This window comes from Pagrus pagrus, assembly GCF_965226575.1.
Source record: "Pagrus pagrus genome assembly, chromosome: 7".
In the NCBI taxonomy this organism is placed as follows: Eukaryota; Metazoa; Chordata; class Actinopteri; order Spariformes; family Sparidae; genus Pagrus; species Pagrus pagrus.
Genome location: NC_140191.1, coordinates 27,522,580 through 27,541,976, shown reverse-complemented (window position 1 = coordinate 27,541,976; position 19,397 = coordinate 27,522,580). Strand labels below are relative to the sequence as shown.

The 19,397-nt window shown below is 41.9% G+C and overlaps 2 protein-coding genes across 2 annotated transcripts; both read right to left on the bottom strand.

Annotated features, from left to right (window-relative positions):
* Window positions 1-44: 44 nt before the first annotated feature.
* Window positions 45-8,863, bottom strand: LOC311259267 (uncharacterized protein). The gene is made up of 4 exons (XM_084356306.1): window positions 8,481-8,863; window positions 3,432-4,727; window positions 1,467-1,511; window positions 45-1,317 (listed from the first exon to the last, which is right to left on the bottom strand). The coding sequence occupies exons 1-3, from the start codon at window positions 8,566-8,568 to the stop codon at window positions 1,471-1,473; spliced, it is 1,425 nt and encodes a 474-aa protein (XP_084212432.1). The 5' UTR covers window positions 8,569-8,863; the 3' UTR covers window positions 45-1,317; window positions 1,467-1,470.
* Window positions 8,864-9,228: 365 nt separating this feature from the next.
* On the bottom strand, window positions 9,229-19,263 carry LOC311259585 (matrilin-2-like). Its single transcript, XM_084356819.1, has 14 exons — window positions 19,125-19,263; window positions 16,641-16,841; window positions 15,894-16,466; window positions 15,655-15,777; window positions 15,079-15,201; window positions 14,281-14,403; window positions 13,960-14,082; window positions 13,330-13,452; window positions 12,861-12,983; window positions 12,018-12,140; window positions 11,526-11,936; window positions 11,268-11,420; window positions 10,746-10,838; window positions 9,229-9,469 (listed from the first exon to the last, which is right to left on the bottom strand). The coding sequence occupies exons 2-14, from the start codon at window positions 16,765-16,767 to the stop codon at window positions 9,414-9,416; spliced, it is 2,274 nt and encodes a 757-aa protein (XP_084212945.1). The 5' UTR covers window positions 16,768-16,841; window positions 19,125-19,263; the 3' UTR covers window positions 9,229-9,413.
* Window positions 19,264-19,397: the final 134 nt, after the last annotated feature.

Sequence of the window (19,397 nt, the reverse complement as noted above, 5' to 3'; positions counted from 1 at the left end):
ACACAGTAGTTTCCCAATTTCACTTAAAAAACAAAAAGCACATATATTAGTGAGTAAAACTTTATTCTGTACACTAGGTTAGCAGAATCATAGACAAAGCTCAGAAAATGAATATATTACAGAGAAAGAAACAGATGAAAAAAGATACCAGACATCAAAACAAGTTTTTGTTCCCACAACGCCCATCACATCTTACACAATTGAAATAACAGAACTTTACACTTTTAACACAGCATGTAGAGCTAAAGATAATTTATAAATCATGTCCTATAGGTGATCTCTTACTGTGCTACACATGTATGTAATGCACTCAAATCAAAACCAATGTGCATATGACATCAGCATTGCCCGGCCTTGTGATGCCTTTAAATTTAAAGTTGGAAATGCGTTTATTTTGAAGGAGAGAATGTTATTAACATCTGCCAGCTACAGTACAGCTGCACAAAATGGCTTCATGGAACAGCAAGATGACATGTCGGTACGTGGATCATCTGCATCCTCAACCTGGGATTGACTCATTATGTCATTACTAATCTTTTGTATACCACCCGCATGCCTTTTACTTCCATACACAAAACAAAAACACATTTTATTCATGATTTTTCTATGAAAACTAATGAAGAAAACATGGATTTGACTTACAGTAGTGCTTATCAGTATTACACTGTACACTCTGTTACTCAACACTTAGTACTGTCATTCCTATTAATCAAATGAACCTTATTAGAAAGGCTGCAATTAAATAATGTGTAAACACCAAACAACAATGTGGATTCATGGCTGAATTCAAATGTGATCTTTTAAAAATTAATTTCATAGAAGTGATAGGAATTTAAGATGTGTGTTGTTCATCCACCCAGTGCGGTGTTTTCGTCACCTTGAGCGCTTTGCATAATTTTTTATTCACAGTCGTGTTTTGGCTTTTATTCCTCAGAAGCAGCTATTTTAAACATCATCCTTCCCTAGTCCATCACACTCACACAGATTTCACAGGATATTGCACCCTCTTGTCTCATCCAACCTATCCTAGTAAATGTTTTTGAAGAATTTCTTTGCATAGGCCTGTATGTAGAGAATGTGGCTCCAGGCACGTATGGTCTCAGTAGAAAAACTTAGTTCATATTTACAAATGTAGGAAAAATCCTGATCTTTCCTAAACCCACATGTTATTAAGGCACCATGCATATTAATTATCTGGTGTACAGTTTGGTCAGACAATACTGAAAATGTGGTGTTTGTCGCTTTGTCTTGTTTCTCTTCCACTTTTCTTACAATGGTAGCTTTGGGACTTTGGTTATTTTGGTCAACCGCTTCTCTCTGAAAGAAGATAAAGGATATGAGTGAGACAAGCCCAAGACATTTCATTACATTTCAGTGTTTTTTGAGAGTGTATACAGTGCAGGATACTGAGCTGATCCTGTCATATTTTCGTTAGGTTAAAGTGTGGTTTGTGGTTGTGCTCTTACCAACTCAATCCTCCTTTTTGGCGTTCTCCTCAGTTGCAGACACCACTACACACACACAGAGAGATTGAGAAGAAGTCAATATGACATTTTCATTCTATATAAGCCACACTGTAGTCTTTCACGCTGAGGGCACGCTGAGCTTGTTTCACATACGACTTCATCGCCACCAAACTGAAGACAAAACTCCCGTCACATGGCACCACAGAGGAGAAGTGAAGCACGAACATTCCTTCTAAACCACATCTGGTTCTGTTGAACAGGTTTACTAGTGATGTACCTGGCTTCTGACACACACACACACACACGCACACATGCTATGCTGAGCCTCTGGAGAAAAAGTCTCATAAAAGTTATGTAATAGGTCTTCCTCACCAGACCAGTATTTTACACGTGCTGCCTGGAGGGGCGTCTCTGCCCTAAAAGTACAACATGTTCTCTCAGAGTAAAGAGTGGGGTTCAGGCTGTGCAAGCTCAACGCCTCAGCCAGGTCAACTGACCACTGGAGGAACTGTGCATTTAATGAGTTAATATGTAGAATACATACTTGATAATTAGCACACTGATTTGAAATAGTTTCAGTCATCAGTTTTTCTAAATAAAGACAGATTTTAACCAGAATATCACTTTACTTTGTAGTGAAAAGGTGTCAAATTCCACATATATTAGCCAGGCACGTAAAAACAGGACTGCTGTGTCTGTACCTGTCTTAAAACCATTAGCTTCAGTGCTGAGTGAAGAAATAACATCACTACAACATACTCCGAATGAATTTGAACTGCAGTAGTGTAAAGGTGCAGAGTCATCACAAACACATTATGACTGAATTTCTCTTTAAAGCCGTGAAAACTGTTTGACATTTTTTGCACAAGTCTGATTCCAGTCAGGCTTGTGGAGCATTTACATTGTCTTATGTAATTCGAAGCAGCAGGGCATGATTATTCTGTAGTCAGTCCACAATAGAGTACAATGAGTGAGAGTTGCGTGACTGGAGCTGTTGTGCTGACAACATGCTCCTGCCATAATCGACACACTCAAGACAGGCCTTCGTTTCTCACTGGCAGAGTGTGTAGCTGCTTTCTGTTCCCCACACTGTGTTATCTGTTCAGCCTTGCGGCCCAACAATATCCTGTTCATCCTGTCAGCTCCAACTAATCACAGACGGGAACCTATGTGAAGGATTGTTTATTACATGAACAGTTGAATGGTTTACTCACAGCTTCATGTTGCTAACCGTGCTTGTTTCTGTTGGATACCCTCTTAGTTAGCAATAGAAGGGGGTGATGTAAAAGTGAGACATTGGGCCATGTGTTTAACAGGTAGATGGATTGGCTGGTGTAATTGTTCACCAGGATGTAAACAAAATCTCCTTATCTGTGTGCACATTACTTAGCTTTATCTGTCTCTTCTCTTTCTAAGCTTTTTCTGCTTGTTTGCACATGTTTAGTGCCAGATGCATGTTTGCATAGATTCCCCAGCTAGTTTAGCCAGTGGCAACACTGAACTGTTTGTCTGTCAGCATTTGTTGATCATGCTTTATTAGGCAGGTTAAAGCACGGTGTGACTCCCTTGAGTCAAAGTTAGCATGACAGGTTTGCCTGGAAACAATTCAGTGTTTAATAATGTAAACCACTGAGTCGTAAACTCCCTCAAGACATGCTGTACTCTCCCTAACAATTGGAGCCATCAATCACTGGAATCCTATTGTTATCCATCAGCCGTTAATACTTCTATTGAAAAAATGTGACCGCGCTGCATTGCAGTGTGTCAACTGTCACACGTAGAAGACAAATGAAAATCTGCTTTACAGAGCTACTGCTCTGATATCTTACCATTAATGCTGTACAAATGATTTCTAATTACTAAGGTGGTGTAAAGCATTGATTTCTTTACTGGACTATGCAGAACAACTACTTAAAATTTCTGATGATATAAGGTAGAGAGCAATATAGAATCAGAGATTCAAACCTGCAGGTGCTGAGGGTGCTGCAGAGTCAACCACAGGAGTCTCTGCTGGGGCTGCCGTGGTAACAGTTGCTGCTGGAGCTTCTGGGGCTGCTTCTGAAGAGGTTTCTGAAACAGCTGGTGTAGCTGCCTGTGCTGGTGAGGCAGTCTCAGCGGGGGCTGCTGGAGGTACTGCTGGCTCCTCAACAGCAGGCTGAGGCTCAGCGGGGGTCTCTACCTTGGCTGGAGATAATGGAAGCATCTCTGGAATAGTTGCTACAGCAATCTCTGGGATTATTATAGTATCTGCTGCCTCTACAGGCGCAGCTGCTACTGAAGCCTCACTTGGTGCTGAAGCCTCCTCTGGCACTACACCTTCAGCTGAGGCTGCAACTTCAGCTGGCGCAGCAGCTTCAACAGCCGCTTCAGCTTCAGCTGGCGCTGCAGCTTCAGCAGGCGCTGCAGCCTCAACTGGCGCTGCAGCCTCAACTGGTGTTTCAGCCTCAACTGGCGTTTCAGCTTCAGCTGGCGCAGCGGCTGCAGCTGGCACAGCAGCTTCAACTGGTGCAGCTGGCACAGCAGCTTCAACTGGTGCAGCTGTTTCAGCCGGTGCAGCTGTTTCAGCCGGTGCAGCAGCCTCACTTGGTGCTGGTGCTGATGTTTCACTTGGTTCTGAGGTTTCACATGGTGCTGCTGAGGCGGTAACTGGTGCAGCATTGTCAGTTGGAGCCTCTGCCTCTACAGAAGCCACTTCAGCAGGGGCCTCAGCCGCTACAGCTGGGGCCTCCTCCACAACCACTGGGGCCTCTGCTGGCTCAGATATAACAGGTTCAACAGCAGGGGCGGCAACTTCAGGAGAGGCCTCTGCTGGCACAGCCGTCACCTCCTCAACAACAGCAGGGGCCTCTGCCTGCAAAGCTACAACAGATTCGGCAGCAGGGGCCTCCTCTGTGGCCTCAACAATGGCTTCGACCTCGGGTGCAGCCTCAGCTACAACAGTTTCTACAGGGGCAGCTTCCTCCACAGGGGATATTGCCTCCACCACCACTACAGCAGCCTCGGGTTCAGTGGTGGGTTCAGCTGGAGCAGCAGACTCTGGAGCTGGCTCTGCAGGGGCAACAGCTTCTGGCTGTGGCTCAGGAACAGCCAGTAGGTCCTCCCCAGAGCCGAGATCCTCCTGGGCCTCCAGGGCTATCAACACGGCCTCCGCCTCGTCATCGGCTCCCGGTTGAAGATCTTCTGGTAAGGCAGTCTGCACGGGCAACTGCATCTGGTCCTCGATGGTTTGTGCATCTTCTGCGATGAACCCATTTCTGACCGCTGTCAATACAGGGTGACAAAAGAGAGGCTTGATTAGGATTTATGACTTGCAAGTATGGCTTATCAGTCTTCATCAGTCCTTTAGCGACGGGTTGTTAATCTGTAACAGTACCTACATGACAACGCTGAGCAACAATAAAAGCTTCCGAGGAAGATTCTTCATTAGACTGAGCTTAAAACTTCTGGGGGGTCCTTGAGTTAATCTATAGATTGAATGGGTTTGTTAATAAATTACCACATTCGTCATGACGACACTTTTGTCAACTTATAATATAATGAAATGGACTCTAACTGAGACATTCAACCATTCACGAACCAACTTCTGTATCGTCACATATTTCCCTGTAAGTTCTTTTCCTGAACATATAAAATGCGACTATAAACTGGTTTCAAAGTGACAGTCTGCTAAAAATCTGCTTCATTATGAATCAGGAGAGTGAAGCTTAATATTAACCCTATGAAATGTCATTAAAAAACATTTTTATGTGCATGTGCACAATAATTCACGGATGAACATTACCTCAACTCCTGTTGTGCCAAACACATAAAACCGTAAATACAGCAAAACAGCAGCTTAACTTAACATGGAAGGCAGGATGATAGGAAATAAGGCAATATGGCACACAGACTGCGTGCTAGAGAAAACATCCTTTCATTTCCGTAGTTGAAAAATAAGATTCGTTGAAGCTTGTGTTTGCCTAAATCCCTGAGGACACGCAAGTCACTCTCAGAGGAAATAAAATACACGTGACTATGGCTTTGCTGGCTTGCCTCTGGGGAGACACCCTACCTTTATTCTCATTCCCTGACCCCTGCTCTCATAACTGTGGATGTGAACAGCAGATGAGGAACAATAGAGGGTTCGGATACTTATACACAGGAACTGCAACACACGTCTCAGTTACAGGAATCACAGCGACCCGACAGAGACTTTTGAAGGGTCTTGTATCAGTGTTTTCCTCAGCAGCAACACTTTATTCACAAATGAGATAAACCAGAAGCTGAACGGGTGGACAGTTTGGACGCTGCTGCTTCCTGGTTTTACTTGTCTGTCAGATGTGGTAAAAAGATCCGAGAGTGATGGGTGGAAGGGAATGTGACGGCCTGGCAACTCAAATCAGCCAGTGGAAGAACACACAGCACAAAATAAAGTGTTTATGTGAAGTGAAATATTGCTAATTATAAGAGTGAATAATTTCAAAAGCGGAGTTTTTTAAGACGGGTGTTTCCACGAGCTTTAACTCCTTATAAAAAGCCTTTGACTTATCACGCTTTCCCGTTATAGATTTAAACATGTTTTCCATCAGTTTCCACTTCTTTAAGCAGATATCCACCAACTATAACAGACAATACAAAGCTGTTGTCTGCACAGCAGGAGAGAACCGCTATTGAAAAGTGTGAATGTGTGTTTGGGTCGGGACGGAGACGGCCTCTCCCGGCATGGATGACTTGTGTGTCAACATGATTTAGCAGCCAGAGATGACAGAGATCCCAGTCAAAACAGTGCCATGGCTGGCCAAGAGCACAGAGGGGAGGGAGGGGGGCAGACAGGGGGGCCCGGACAGGGGATGGGACCAGTGGTGGCTTGGATGGCATACAGCTGGTCTGGTAGACAGACTGTACACTGTATGATTTAAACCTCCACCCATTCAGCCATGTTTAGAGAAGGCTGCCCGGGCAAAGAGCACAATAACTGGTTTTCTTGTTGGGGTGATGTAAGAGCCTGGAAAGGGACAAGAGCTTCTCCAGGTGATCATAGCTGGCTGGAGGGACAATGTCCTGACACACACATCACACAGTGACATAGTGGAAGATGGAAACGCTGTACATAAGTACAGAGGAGCTATGCCAGCTATGATTAGGTACAAAACACTTTGGTCATTCGCTTTAAGTGTTAAGTTAACTTGAGCAATCACTTGCACAAAGGAATTACTTTCTAACAATGACAGTCGTGTGTATGTGGGAAGATGCAGTGAGAACATACTGTACATGCAGCCGTGCCTGGCATGACATATCCATGTGCAAGTGGGTCGGAGTCATGAATAGACAATCATGGTCTGTCAGGCCTCTTGGTGGGCGTCTGCACAGGCTTGAACACAGAGTCCATATGCAGAGCCAAACAAACCAAGGCCACGAGAGCATGACTACATGTTAAGTAGAGCCTGAATGATATGTCGGTTTGATGATAGCCTCAGCTGATATATGGGAATAGGCGTATACTGTATGTTTCCTGATGGTCTATCTGATGTCGCTGTGTTGGTGTTTTTCCTAGATTATGATAATTAATCTTTTTCAGGACCATTATTGAAACGCTGTCATGATGTCCCTAGAACATCATAGTAGATGTTGCTCCAGGACCATCATTTCAACTTAACAGAAATAGCGACGGAAACCACACCTTGAAGCAGTTGTGGTTGAGTGGGCTATGTATAGGACTCTCAAATGGAGAGCAGGGTGTAAATCCTGTTTGGGCTATATTATTTTACGATTCACTTGTTATTTTTCATTCATTCATCTTTAATTTTCTGTCTCTTTATAGTTTTCTGTTGCTGTTTGATTAGGTTTATGTAAATAAAATACTTGTTTAAGTTTTGGCAACAAATACACTTGGCTAGGCTTAGGAAAACATGGTTTGGGTTTAAAAAAAAGACGCAATAAAGTTTACTGTTAAAATGTTGAGATGTTGAAATACGCTGCCTCCTTTACACATCTTTGTCGCAACCACAGTCAAGGGATCATTGCAACAACTTTGTGTTTATCGCCTGATATATCAGAATTGTTTTTACTTCCTCATACCGGTATCGGCATCAGCCAGTAAAATCAAGCACTAGTCAGACTTTAATGTTGTGATGCTAAACTGCTTCAGAGCCGGGCTTTGCTGTCCCATGCACAGGAATTTGAGAGTAGCCTGAAAACATTTCACTTTGGCATCAATCTTCTAGCCCCTCCTCTTTCTCCTTTGCAATCCTGCATCCATTGTGTGACCTGTAAATTCCTGGAGCAAATTTCAAACACTCCTTCTCATGCATGCAAAGATGGCAATCTAAGCGACGTACTTTTTGGGGAAACCTTTGCATAAACACTTTGGAAGCACGCAGAAGTTGCATACTATCTTTTGCATAATATCCCTATGTATCTTGCAGAAAAATACCTGTTTTTACATGTGTTAAAACACCTAAAGTCACAGATCAGACAACTGCACAGTGGCAGAAAACAGGTTGGGTTACAGCCCTTGCCTCAGGCTGCAGATAGACTGCAAAACCCTGCTAGATGGCTTTCACACAGGAGCTTTATCTTAATTCTACAAATCTAGCTTCATCTACATTTAAATGCCCAATTAGCTTTATGGAATATCAAGAACTAAACAGGATCATAGATGTCAGCTCCTTCTCAGGTTCTATTTCATCAATAAGTCATGCAGTTTTTGTCAGCACACTTTCGATGGACGTCAGGCTGGGGATGACTGACTAAAAATAAATAGCAACCACTTCGGGGAAAGTGGGTGAACATGAATAATTCTCTTCCTGGAGGAACTGTAGTATGCTGTGCAGCAGAGGAGAAAGCACACGATGTACCAGATCTGCAGTCACACACCCCTCAGCCAGACTGGACTCAACACATCTAACTAGCTTAGAGCAACTACTGTATACATCCTGACAGAAATGTATAAATCATATTTCATGCTCACCAGTTTAAAAAAAAACAAAGACAACAAGATAAGACACAAACTCAACATAGATGATCACTACTTACCCACTGTATCTCCATTGCTCTCCTCTGGCTTTGTACCTGGTCTTTTCTCTTGATCAACAGTCTGTGCACTGGATGAAGAGCACCCCATGTTTGAGAAAAAGAGTTGAGATGAATGAAAAAAAAACTTGGACCTTAATGTAGTAGCAAAGACAAGTCCACAGTGCTCTCTGTTAGCAAAGACAGAGCCTGTCTGGCAGCGAGAACATGGACAGCTACAGTACAGCTCTTCAGTTCCTAAGAGAAGCTGGGCACCATTATCTCCTCTGGCCTCTTTGTGTGTTTATGCATGGCCTGCTGCCCTCTTGCCCCAGATCTGTTGTGAGAGTGCAGCTAAGCAGTGCAGGCACTACTGCTGAATGTTCCCTGAATGTCTCCTGCTCACAGTCACACTATTCATATAGAAGGAGGAGGAGGAGGAGGAAAACATGTGCTCAGAGCTAGTTTCCTCCCCTTTATAGGAGTGTCCCATCTGGAAGAGATCCACCACCTGGTGGTAATGTTTAGGGTAGCACATGCACGCAATGTATGCATTTCTGTATGAAGTGGTTATTTTGTAGTGTTTTTTTATATTACTATTACTGAATGGATAGTTTATATTATTTTTTCTGTCTGTTGTGAGAAATGGTTAAGTACAATAGATGACTTGGATACTGTCTAAAAATAACCCACATTGTCATAAAGCCTGATTGAAAACAAACCAAAAATGTTAAAATGTAAAATGTTTATTTGTCAGTTTACTGTACAAAAGTATTAACTTGATTTGCATTACACAAAGAAAATTACAGACAAAAATACACTGTGTTGTATACAAAAGTGTATAAATAGCTTCAGTAGAAAGCATCGCATTTGCATATGATTCAGTGTAGCTCGTGCAGCAGGATTAAATGGATCCTCTGTGAATGCTACACTGCGGGGTGGGGGCGTCTCAGCCTTTCATTTGAGCACAAGTTGATTCTCGAGGGTCTCCAGCTTCTTTGACATGGCTTCAAGTATGCACGTTAAGGAAAGATGCAGAGAGAAATGAAAAGACAGCGTTTGAAAAGTTCTTTTGCACAGAGTGATTGTAACCTAACACAAGTTATGACTTCATACATGCCATTCTATGAATTCTGTTTTAAATCATTCAGAGTAAAGGCATACAAATTAAGTTAATGTTAATTTCATCACTTCACTTTAACATATTGTATAATTGCCTACTCAAGTACTAAGTACAATTTTGAGGTACTTGTACTTTAGTTAAGAAATTCCATTTTGTGTTACTTAATACTTCTACTTTGGAGGCAAATATTGTGCTTTTCACTCTGCAAAATGTATTTGATAGCTTTGGTTTCTAGTTACTTTGTAGATTTAGATGATTAATAATACATTAAATGAATATACATATACATTAAAAAATAATTTGAGCTACCCAGAAGTATGCAAAGTAGTTTCCACCTCCACCTTTACCAGCTACAACATTAAAGGGATGTATACATTACTGCATCACTAACTATAATCCAGTAATGTCATATGATCTGGAATTATTCAGAATGAGTACTTTTACTTTTGGTACTTTAAGTATATTTAACTTTGCTTGAGAGACTAAGTTCCCACTGTAGGATCTGAACATTTCTTCCACCTCTGTGTATAGTATGTTCCCTTATCCTCTCCTTTGTGTTCATTGCCTAGTCAAACAAATATAAATGTTTCCCCCCTTTGTCTCTTTGTCAGTTAGTCATTTCAGTATGTTCATTGCTAGTTCCTGTAGCTCATTGTATGGTTTGAAGCTAGAAAGAGCTGCATTATTTGTCATGGTGTTTTCAAATAAAACCCTGAAAAAAATGTCTTATGTCCCTGCCTTGCTTGATTCCTCACAATTAGTGTCAGAATTAAGACACATTTGTTTCTATAAATCATAAAACAAAGAACCCATCATGGTGTTTACCCCTGTTTAACTTATATTAAAATGTTACCCTAAGGACCAAGTAACTAATAACAAATAGTAACATACTAGGTTATTTTCCAATGTTGTTCAAGGTTAGAAACAGCACAAAACAGTCCACAATTGACACATGAATCACTTTTGGACACTTCACTAGTGCTGCATAGTCACGTAGTCTGTAGTGATTATGTTTCTGTTTTTAAACAGTTAAACACATTTTTAGCATGGAGTTCTATTTATTTGCACTGGAGTATAGCAGGGGTAAATCCGCCTAAGACTGCAAAAAACAAACATATTGAATGTTCCAGTAACTGTGAAGTTGACTGTGTTTTATTAAAGGATATTATTCTGCACCAGGTTCTTCAGCTTCTCAGCCACCTGGTTTTGAAACATTATCACGTTCTCACACTGGCACATGTTTTCATCAGATGGTTTGTCTGCGGGGAGAGAAAAAAAATAAATGAAAAGATCTTCCTGCCATCAGATCTGTTTACTTTTTTTCTTACCTTCCCTATCTTACCCCTTTCCTCACCCTATCTCTTCTAGTATTTCCCTCCTGTCTCTATCTGTAAAGACTGTCGTATATGTAGATGTGGGTGGGACACAGTTAGGAGTGATATGTGTGTTATGTGATATGTCTTTGCACAATGTTACTGCCTGTAGTGCCTGGAAGCATTGATCATCATGGCAACAGCAGGTGGCAGTGACGCACCACTTCAATAGAAGAAAATGTTCACAAGAAACTGGCCTGTCGGATGAAATATCACTGGTCACTTGGTTAGACATTTTTATAGATTTTAACTATGAGCACTTAACACAATTCTGGACACTGTGTTTGGTGGGTTCAAGCATATTTTAGTTAGTACCTTTACATATCCTGTACTTGAGCTTCTTTGTGATTTCTCCCATTTGCTCAAAATCTTCAGCATAATAAAGGTGCTTCTCGTCAGGCTCTGAAGCTATTTCTCTCAGCTCCTGTTCAATGGCTTTGCCAATACCCAAAGCGTATATTGTGACCCCTGAAAAGAACAGAGAACAAGATAATGACAAGAAACTCTTATTACAAATAACGTTGATAAAAAACTGCCGTGCATCTGACTGGCAAGACAAGACGGGAAATGTACCAGAGTCCTTTGCTTTAGTAGCCCACCCAGACACATCATCCTGGGATCTTCCATCAGTAAACACAATGCTGACACGAGGGATGTTAGACCTGGCTCCTTCTTTAGCTGAAAAGCTGGACTCAAACATGTGACGTAAGGCAGAGCCAGTCATGGAGCCTCTCCCCATATACTGCATCCGGGATACAGCCTGTTTGATGCCCTGCGCTGTGGTGTACTGGCCCAGGGTGAACTCCGTCCGCACCTTTGTGGAGTACTGAAGAAGGCCAACATGTGTGCCTGTCCTGGAAATGTCCAGCGAGTCCACAATGCTGTTCACAAACTGCTTGACCCGCCCAAAGTTGGCAGGGCCCAGACTCTTAGAGCCGTCGATCACAAAAACCAGATCCATGACTCCATCGCCACACTCTGCCTCTGTCAGAAACATCAAACACATGCTTTATGTATTTTTACTTAAATTCTGAAGGGAGAGAGTCTGTATCACAGAGATCATACTTTTGCAGCTCTTCCCATCTTCAGCCAACATATATCCTTCAAAACATCTGCAGATGTAGGAATCATTGGTGCTGACACACTGATGTTCACAGCCATGGTCCACTGTCTGACACAGATCCAGACCTGCGAGTTTAAAGAGAAACAGTATTAGTATGATGTTGCTGTGGCACATATAAGTGTTCAAAAAACTTTTCTCATATCATCATATATCATATATATTGTGAAAGGCCCTGATTTGTTGGAGTCATTACAATTACAATTTGCAATCATGGTAATTTGAATTCTTAATTGTCCTCTGTTTTCATCATCAGCATCATTGTTAGACTAATTGGTATCTGAGGACATGAATGGTGCATGCTGGTGAAAAATAAACAGTAAATCCAGTTAATCTGGAGGGGAGGAGAAAACATAGAATTCTCTGTGAGCGCTGGGATTAACGCTGACCTCACAACTAGTTCAAAAGTCATTCAAAATGATGTAACATGTAAATACCAGAAGAGGGGACAGACTCAGTCATAGCAGCACTGAAAACATGGAAGATTATATTCTGAATTTGTTCACTTGGACTTTTTAAACTGCCAAATATGTGATTAAGATTATGTTTAAATCAGGCTTTTCCTCACGCATCCGCAGTTTCATATGAATTGAAGTCAAAATATGAAATGAATCAGAAACCTCAACACTGAATCACTCACACCAGAAGAAGTAACACGTCTGACTGCTACAGAAATGACAATTTTACTGTATGTCATTTATTCCAAGGCAGTTCTATTCTGTAGTATCCAACAAATTAGTGCTTTTGAATATCTCCATCATATCTGCATCACATGAGCTTGGACTCACTTTGACATGTTTTCCCATCAGGTCGGAGTGTGAATCCTTTCCTGCATTTACACACACATGAATCTTCTGTATTCATAAACTCCTGCTCACAGCCGTGTTTCCCATCAGCACAATGGTCAATCTCTGCAGGAAACAGTCACGGAGTCAATACTGGGAAAATGAAATAAATCTTGAGTGTAGTCCAGTGGGACCAATGGAAAGTATTTATCACCATTTGGGATCATAGTAATACAGTATTAAGTTTCTTCTTGTGCTGCAGTTGTGAAGGTGTGGACTGTGGGACTCAATCAGAAAATGCAAAGTGCTCAGACAATCCTGTAGCACTACCAGAAAACAGGAGGACATTGCAGTTATTAATGTACTATAGAACATTACACAGTATGTAAATCAATAAGACATCATAGTGAAACACATTTCATGACACGAAATAAGAAGAAAAGACAAGAGGAAAGAAATATCAGACACTTACTCTTGCATGTTTTCCCATCAGGCCTGAGTGTGTAGCCTTTCCTGCATTTACACACACAGGTATCATCTGTGTTCATAAACTCCTGTTCACACCCATGGGTGCCATCAGCACAGTGGTCAATCTCTGCAATAAATAATTGATCAGGTGAGGCAGGCTTAAGGAGCAATTACTTAGAAGACGTTTACTGTATGTTCCTTTCCTGCATTCTTCTTTATATGTTCCATTGTATCAGTGGGCACAAACAGAGGGACCCTAACTCCAGACAGCTAAATAATCTTGAGGCCTAAATCTTAACATGACACGTTTTCATGTACAGTCCCCCTATAATTTAAGAGCAACTGAAGTTTTTCCAAGCGTTATCAGCAAATCAGCTCTCTTCCTATACAAACATTAACAATGTAGGGTGCACTGACACCATGTTGCTGCTCTACCCAACAGATATATTGAAAATCATGTAAAAAAAAATCCTGTACAAAACTGATTAGTAGATTCATCATGAATGCATAGAGCATTAGACATAAATCAATTGCATTTAATTGTTAAAGTGTTTTCCTGCTCTACAGGTAAAAACACACAGAATTCCTTCTTAAAAAAACAGCAAGGAAGTAGAAAAAAGCATTGGACACATACTCTTGCATGTTTTCCTATCAGGCCTGAGTGTGAAGCCTGATCTGCATTTACACACACAGGAGTCGTCTGTGTTCATAAACTCCTGTTCACACCCATGGGTGCCATCAGCACAGTGATCAATCTCTGCGTGACATGAACAGTAGAGAACAGAGATTGAGGCATTAACACTATCAACAAATGAAAAAACATTTCTGCAGAAGACACTTAGAAGGAAAGGCTAATGTAGTCTGAAACTATTTTATCATTAGATTTCAATTTGTTTCCATGAAGTCACTTTGTGACTGTTGTTTTAGCTGATTACCACAAAATAAAATCACTTACTGCTGCAGGTTTTGCCATCCAGATTGAGGACGTAGCCCTTCATACACCTGCAGATGTAGGACTCTGGAACGCTGACACAGTCGTGCTCACAGCCGTGGTTCCCCAGGTCACAGTAGTCTATTCCTGAGGAGGACGAATGACCTATTAATGCAAGAGTACTTCTTCTTATGCTTCAGTACTACTACTTCCAGCAATAACACAATAACTGCTGTCTTGAACATTACGTCTCATTTTACTAGTTACAAGTCCCGTTGCTGTGATAACACCTGTCAGATCAACACATACAGTATATACCAAGAAAACAAGAACACTAAGTAACTTAACATGACTTAACATTTAACAAAAGGGATAATAGATAACAATAAGAGTTCGTTAATTTGTCAAAAAGTCCACTCAGCACAGGAAAGATCAAACAGTCCTTCTTGTTTTGATTCAGTGATAATATGACACCCTGGATACACCTCCACATTTCAGCAGCTGCTCCAATGATTGCAAAAGCACACTTCCTCCAGGAAATCTCCCCCACTTTACTTTCTGTTAACATCCAGAGGAGCAAAAGGGTCCTTTTCCAACAGTGGGTGGAGGGACGTCAGTGGCAGGAAGAATGCCGGCTCTCGTTTGGATCAGAGGCCCAGCAAAAATACAGTACACTGTGTTTTATTCAACAAATGTTCTCGGGTAAATGGAGTAAAGTAACGAAACTAAAAGTAGCAAAAAAAAGAGGAAGTGATGGAAGGGGTCAGGGTCTCTAGTGATAAAGAAGGAAGAGAAGAAGAAGCTAAAGAGATGTATTATTACTGTTGCATGTCTTCAGGTCTATGGTGAGTTGATATCCTGGACGGCAGCGGCACTCGTAGCCATCAGGTAAGTTGGAACAGATGTGCTCACAGCCATGATCCACCACAGCACACATATCCTCAGCTACAGAGTGAGAACATGAAGAGAAATATGACAGTCATCCACAGTAGAGTTTGCAGAATTAAACCTGTAAATAAGTTTGGTTTTTTTGGCCACTGACACCTCTTTAGCTGATATGGTGAACTTGTTAGCAAAACACATCTAACAGACACAGAACTACATTATTATTAATTTGGAATCAAGTTTGTGTGCGTAATTTACGAGGCGTTGTGCTATGCGCTTGAGGTTAAACAAACAAGTGTCCTGCCCTTAACAAACAGTTAATAGAAGCGTCTTCCAAGATGGTTCTGTGTTAACAAATAAGTTCTGGGCAGGAAAACCAAAACAACTAGCTAAAACAGGCTAAATACTCCATAACTGTGCAAATGTAAAAACATTGTAGCTGACCATCTTTTCCCGGGTTAAAATTTTTAAAAGAACAGATCCGATGAGAGAAAAGAAAAGGAGTTCCTTCACCTTTACATGTCTTCCCATCGGGGTTGAGGGTGAAGCCTTTCTTGCACTTGCACCTGTATGAGGCAGGGCTGCTCACACAGATGTGCTCGCACTGATGGTCCACCACCTCACACATCTCTGAACCTAACACATGCATGGACACACACCGGCACAGATACTGAAACAAAGGGTGCAAACACACATGCATGCATCATTGAGGATTGATATTGGAATGAAATGAGAGAAAATAGATTGATCACCTCCACACAGTTTGGACTGGAACACAGAGATGAGGGTTTCTATTTGGCTAAAGTTGGCCACCAGGTGCACATGCTCAGAGTGTGGCTCACTCCCTATGGTCTTCAGAGTGTCCATATCCACCCTGCCGACTCCGATGGCAAAGATCTGGATCCCGGCCTGCCTCGCCTGAGCTGCAATCTCCTCCACCGTGTCCTGAGGTCGCCCATCAGTCACAATCATAGCTATTCGTGGGATTTGCAGGCTTGCTGGTCGTGCTCCATCTTCCTCAGTGAAGGATGTCTCCATGGTGTACTGGATGGCCAGACCGGTCATTGTCCCTGTGGCGAGGTGCTCCATGTTCCTCACCGCCTGCTCCACCTCAGCCTTGGTGGCGTAGGTGTTGAGGGAGAACTCGGGCTGCACCACGCTGCCATACTGGAGCAGACCTACCCGAGTGGCATCAGGGCTGATCTCCAGGAACTGGAGCAGGTTGACGATGAAGGTCTTGACCTTCTCGTAGTCATGGGGGCGGATGCTTCTGGAGCTGTCGATGACGAAAACGAAATCCAGCGGGGTGGCTTTGCAAGAGTTCTCTGTGACCAAAGACATGGAGGTTTGTGATCAGGGAAGCAAATACTACAAACACACAGCTCAGTTTGAGCTGAAATCTAAACCATCAATTTTTTTCTTAGATAGAAATAGACAAACATACTGTAAGGCAAACCCACATTTTTGTTTTTCATTTTGGTCACTTACTGCTCACTTACCCACTGCTTTGGTCTGGGCACTTGTCTCATTTCGCCCTCTGGCTGCAATGGGTCTGGGACGGCGTCTGTCCAGGCGAACTGCATCACAGCACAACAGGCAGAAGAGGCCAAGGGCTAGGGACCTCATTCTGACAAGAGGTGACAACTACAGCGTTTAGAGAGACTTTCACTCCCACAATGCAGTGCAAGCACAGCACAAGTCTGCATGGAAGAATACAGGCAGACAGAGAAAAGAAAGAGACAGGAAGGCAAGAGGGAAATTGACAAAATCAGGAGAATGTTATTTTTTCTTTTTTGTAACATTAAGTCTGCCTGACCTAATTGTAAAATGCAATCACATTTGGCAGGATTGCCTGGACATGAGCACCTGTAATTAAAACAGGACCAAAGCAGAGACGGCTGCAAATATAAAAAGATTCAAACGCGAAGAACCTTTGGGCTAATCAAAATATTGTATGATCCATTTTTTTGAATTTGGGATCAAATTTGTGGGAGGAATGTTGAAAAGAACTCCTTTTTTAAAGATTTAAATTGATAGATAATAATTACAAGGTCCCTGAACACAAAGTTTCTTCAGGACCTCTAAAGGGGCTCAATGTACCAATTTGTTGCATGTATTAATCACTTTTTTTATTGTGGATTGTGACATGGACAATTTGTTTAAGTTGTTTAATGCTGCTGGATTGTGGATTTCTTTGTGAAGGACTCGGGTTGTTTTGGGGTTTTTTTCACGGCAATCCAGGGAAATCCACAGAGAGCAACTGTAGCTACAGTTAGATTAGAAATGGAGTCAACTAATCTAAACTTAGGCTACGACTGGCTTCAAGCACAACACAGAAGTTCCACAGAGAACTCATACATTTCTAATGTGAAATAACCATAACTATCCAATCTTTGGCCACGTAAAGGACCACAGATCAGATCAAACTTCACTGAAATCTGTTGATTATGCTGCTGACAAACAAACAGCCATACAGTATTTAAACCTCCTTGGCGGAGGAAACAAATATAGTGACTCTGTGTGAGTAAGGTGACTACTTGTGTATTGCTGCATTGAAGTTAATGATGAGGAGGGATAAAAATAGGGAGAACTTTCACCTCCTGCATATTTGACCTCCTCAGCTTCAGCTTTCCCATTTTAGTGTGTTTAAATGTGACGATCACAGCATTGCTGGGGTTGCGTAACCACAGGAGAGAGCACATTTCAAATTAATCCGATTCTCAATTTATGGCAGGATTCCATTTTGTATCAAAACAAGTGTGAGCGACACGAGTGCCAAGTTTTCCCATCTGCCACCATATGAAGTCGACTAAACTCCATATGAATGAGCTTTTGGATGTTCTGCTGCATAGGTGGTTTAAAGTGATTTAAGAGAGGCTGAAAGTACCGCAGACTGTTTCCCTATCCAGTCCCCAGGAGAGACATTCATACCTGTCATATTCAGACTGCAGGCTCCACTGATGTCTCTGTGGCTGGTGTAGAGGTAACAAAAATATCCACATTCAAAAACAGAATGAAGTGGCATTGGTCATGTAGGACAAATCTTAGCTGTGCAGATGCATGTAAGTTATTAGAATGTCATGATTTCTTAATGGAGTTCTGAACAGCGCTCTCAGCTCTGTTCAGGGTGATGCCACCGACTCACTGCTCAGCCTGTTTGCAGCTCAGGCTGTTGAACAGTCCCACACAGATATGTATATGGTAGCAGCTGACCTGAGAGCTGCAGGGGTCACATATCAGTGTTGCATCCCCGCACAGAGCTGTCGACCTTTGACCTCACATGTGCTTGATGTCTCTCTGCCACAGGTCTGACAGTTTTTTCTTCATTGACTGTTTATCAGTGCAACAAATGTGCAATCTATTTAAGTGCCATAGACCAAGTGCCAAGTGTTCCTCACTTTTCATAATGTCTTCCTTCACTGTCATGAGTCGACATATGGTTCATTTAAATTAAAGATCAACAATTTCCAAAATATAAAGTATGGTTATGACTAAAGAAAACTTGACATCAGTCGCAAAAATGCACTGAAACATGTAATTATCCACATCATTTTCTTTTAATTCTGAATTATTACAGTCATTTCATAAATGGTTTGTGTAACTGAAATGGTGGGATCCCATCACAGAGACTCCCTCTCACATTTCCTCATGAATTACAGCCGAGGCTGTGTGTTTACTACGAAACACAAAAACAGCATGTACCTGAGGTGTGTTATGGGAGCAGACCTCTGTTTTGCACATTCCCTGTCTTTAATGGCTTTTCATTATGCAGGTGATGGAAACTAAGATGACATCTTAGGTAAATACAGAACACAGGTGGCAGCTGGGGATTCCACCTTTTACACTGTGTTTTTTTTAAAAAGTTCAACAAAACATACCAGCTCCACTAAAATAAGATATTCAGAGTATGCAAGTAGAGTCTGCAGTACTCCAGCAGCTGAGAAGACTCCCACTTTCAGGAAGATAAACCAAAGATGACTTACCCTGTTATCAAGACAAACAATTTCTTGACTCCTGGATCAAAGTTTCTCAATAAATCCGGACGCTGAGTAAAGAGAGGAGTTCCAGCAGGAGGAATCAGTCACTCTAGTAGCTCCAGACAGTAAACATGTATATATCTCAGCCCTCTCACAGTCTTTTTCTATCTGTCCAGACACTTGCATTGCTCTGCCCCTTACTCCATCCGCTCTCTCTCTGTTTCTCTGTTTACTCCCACTCTGACTCCAACCACAGAGACACCTCCTGTTGAGCTCATG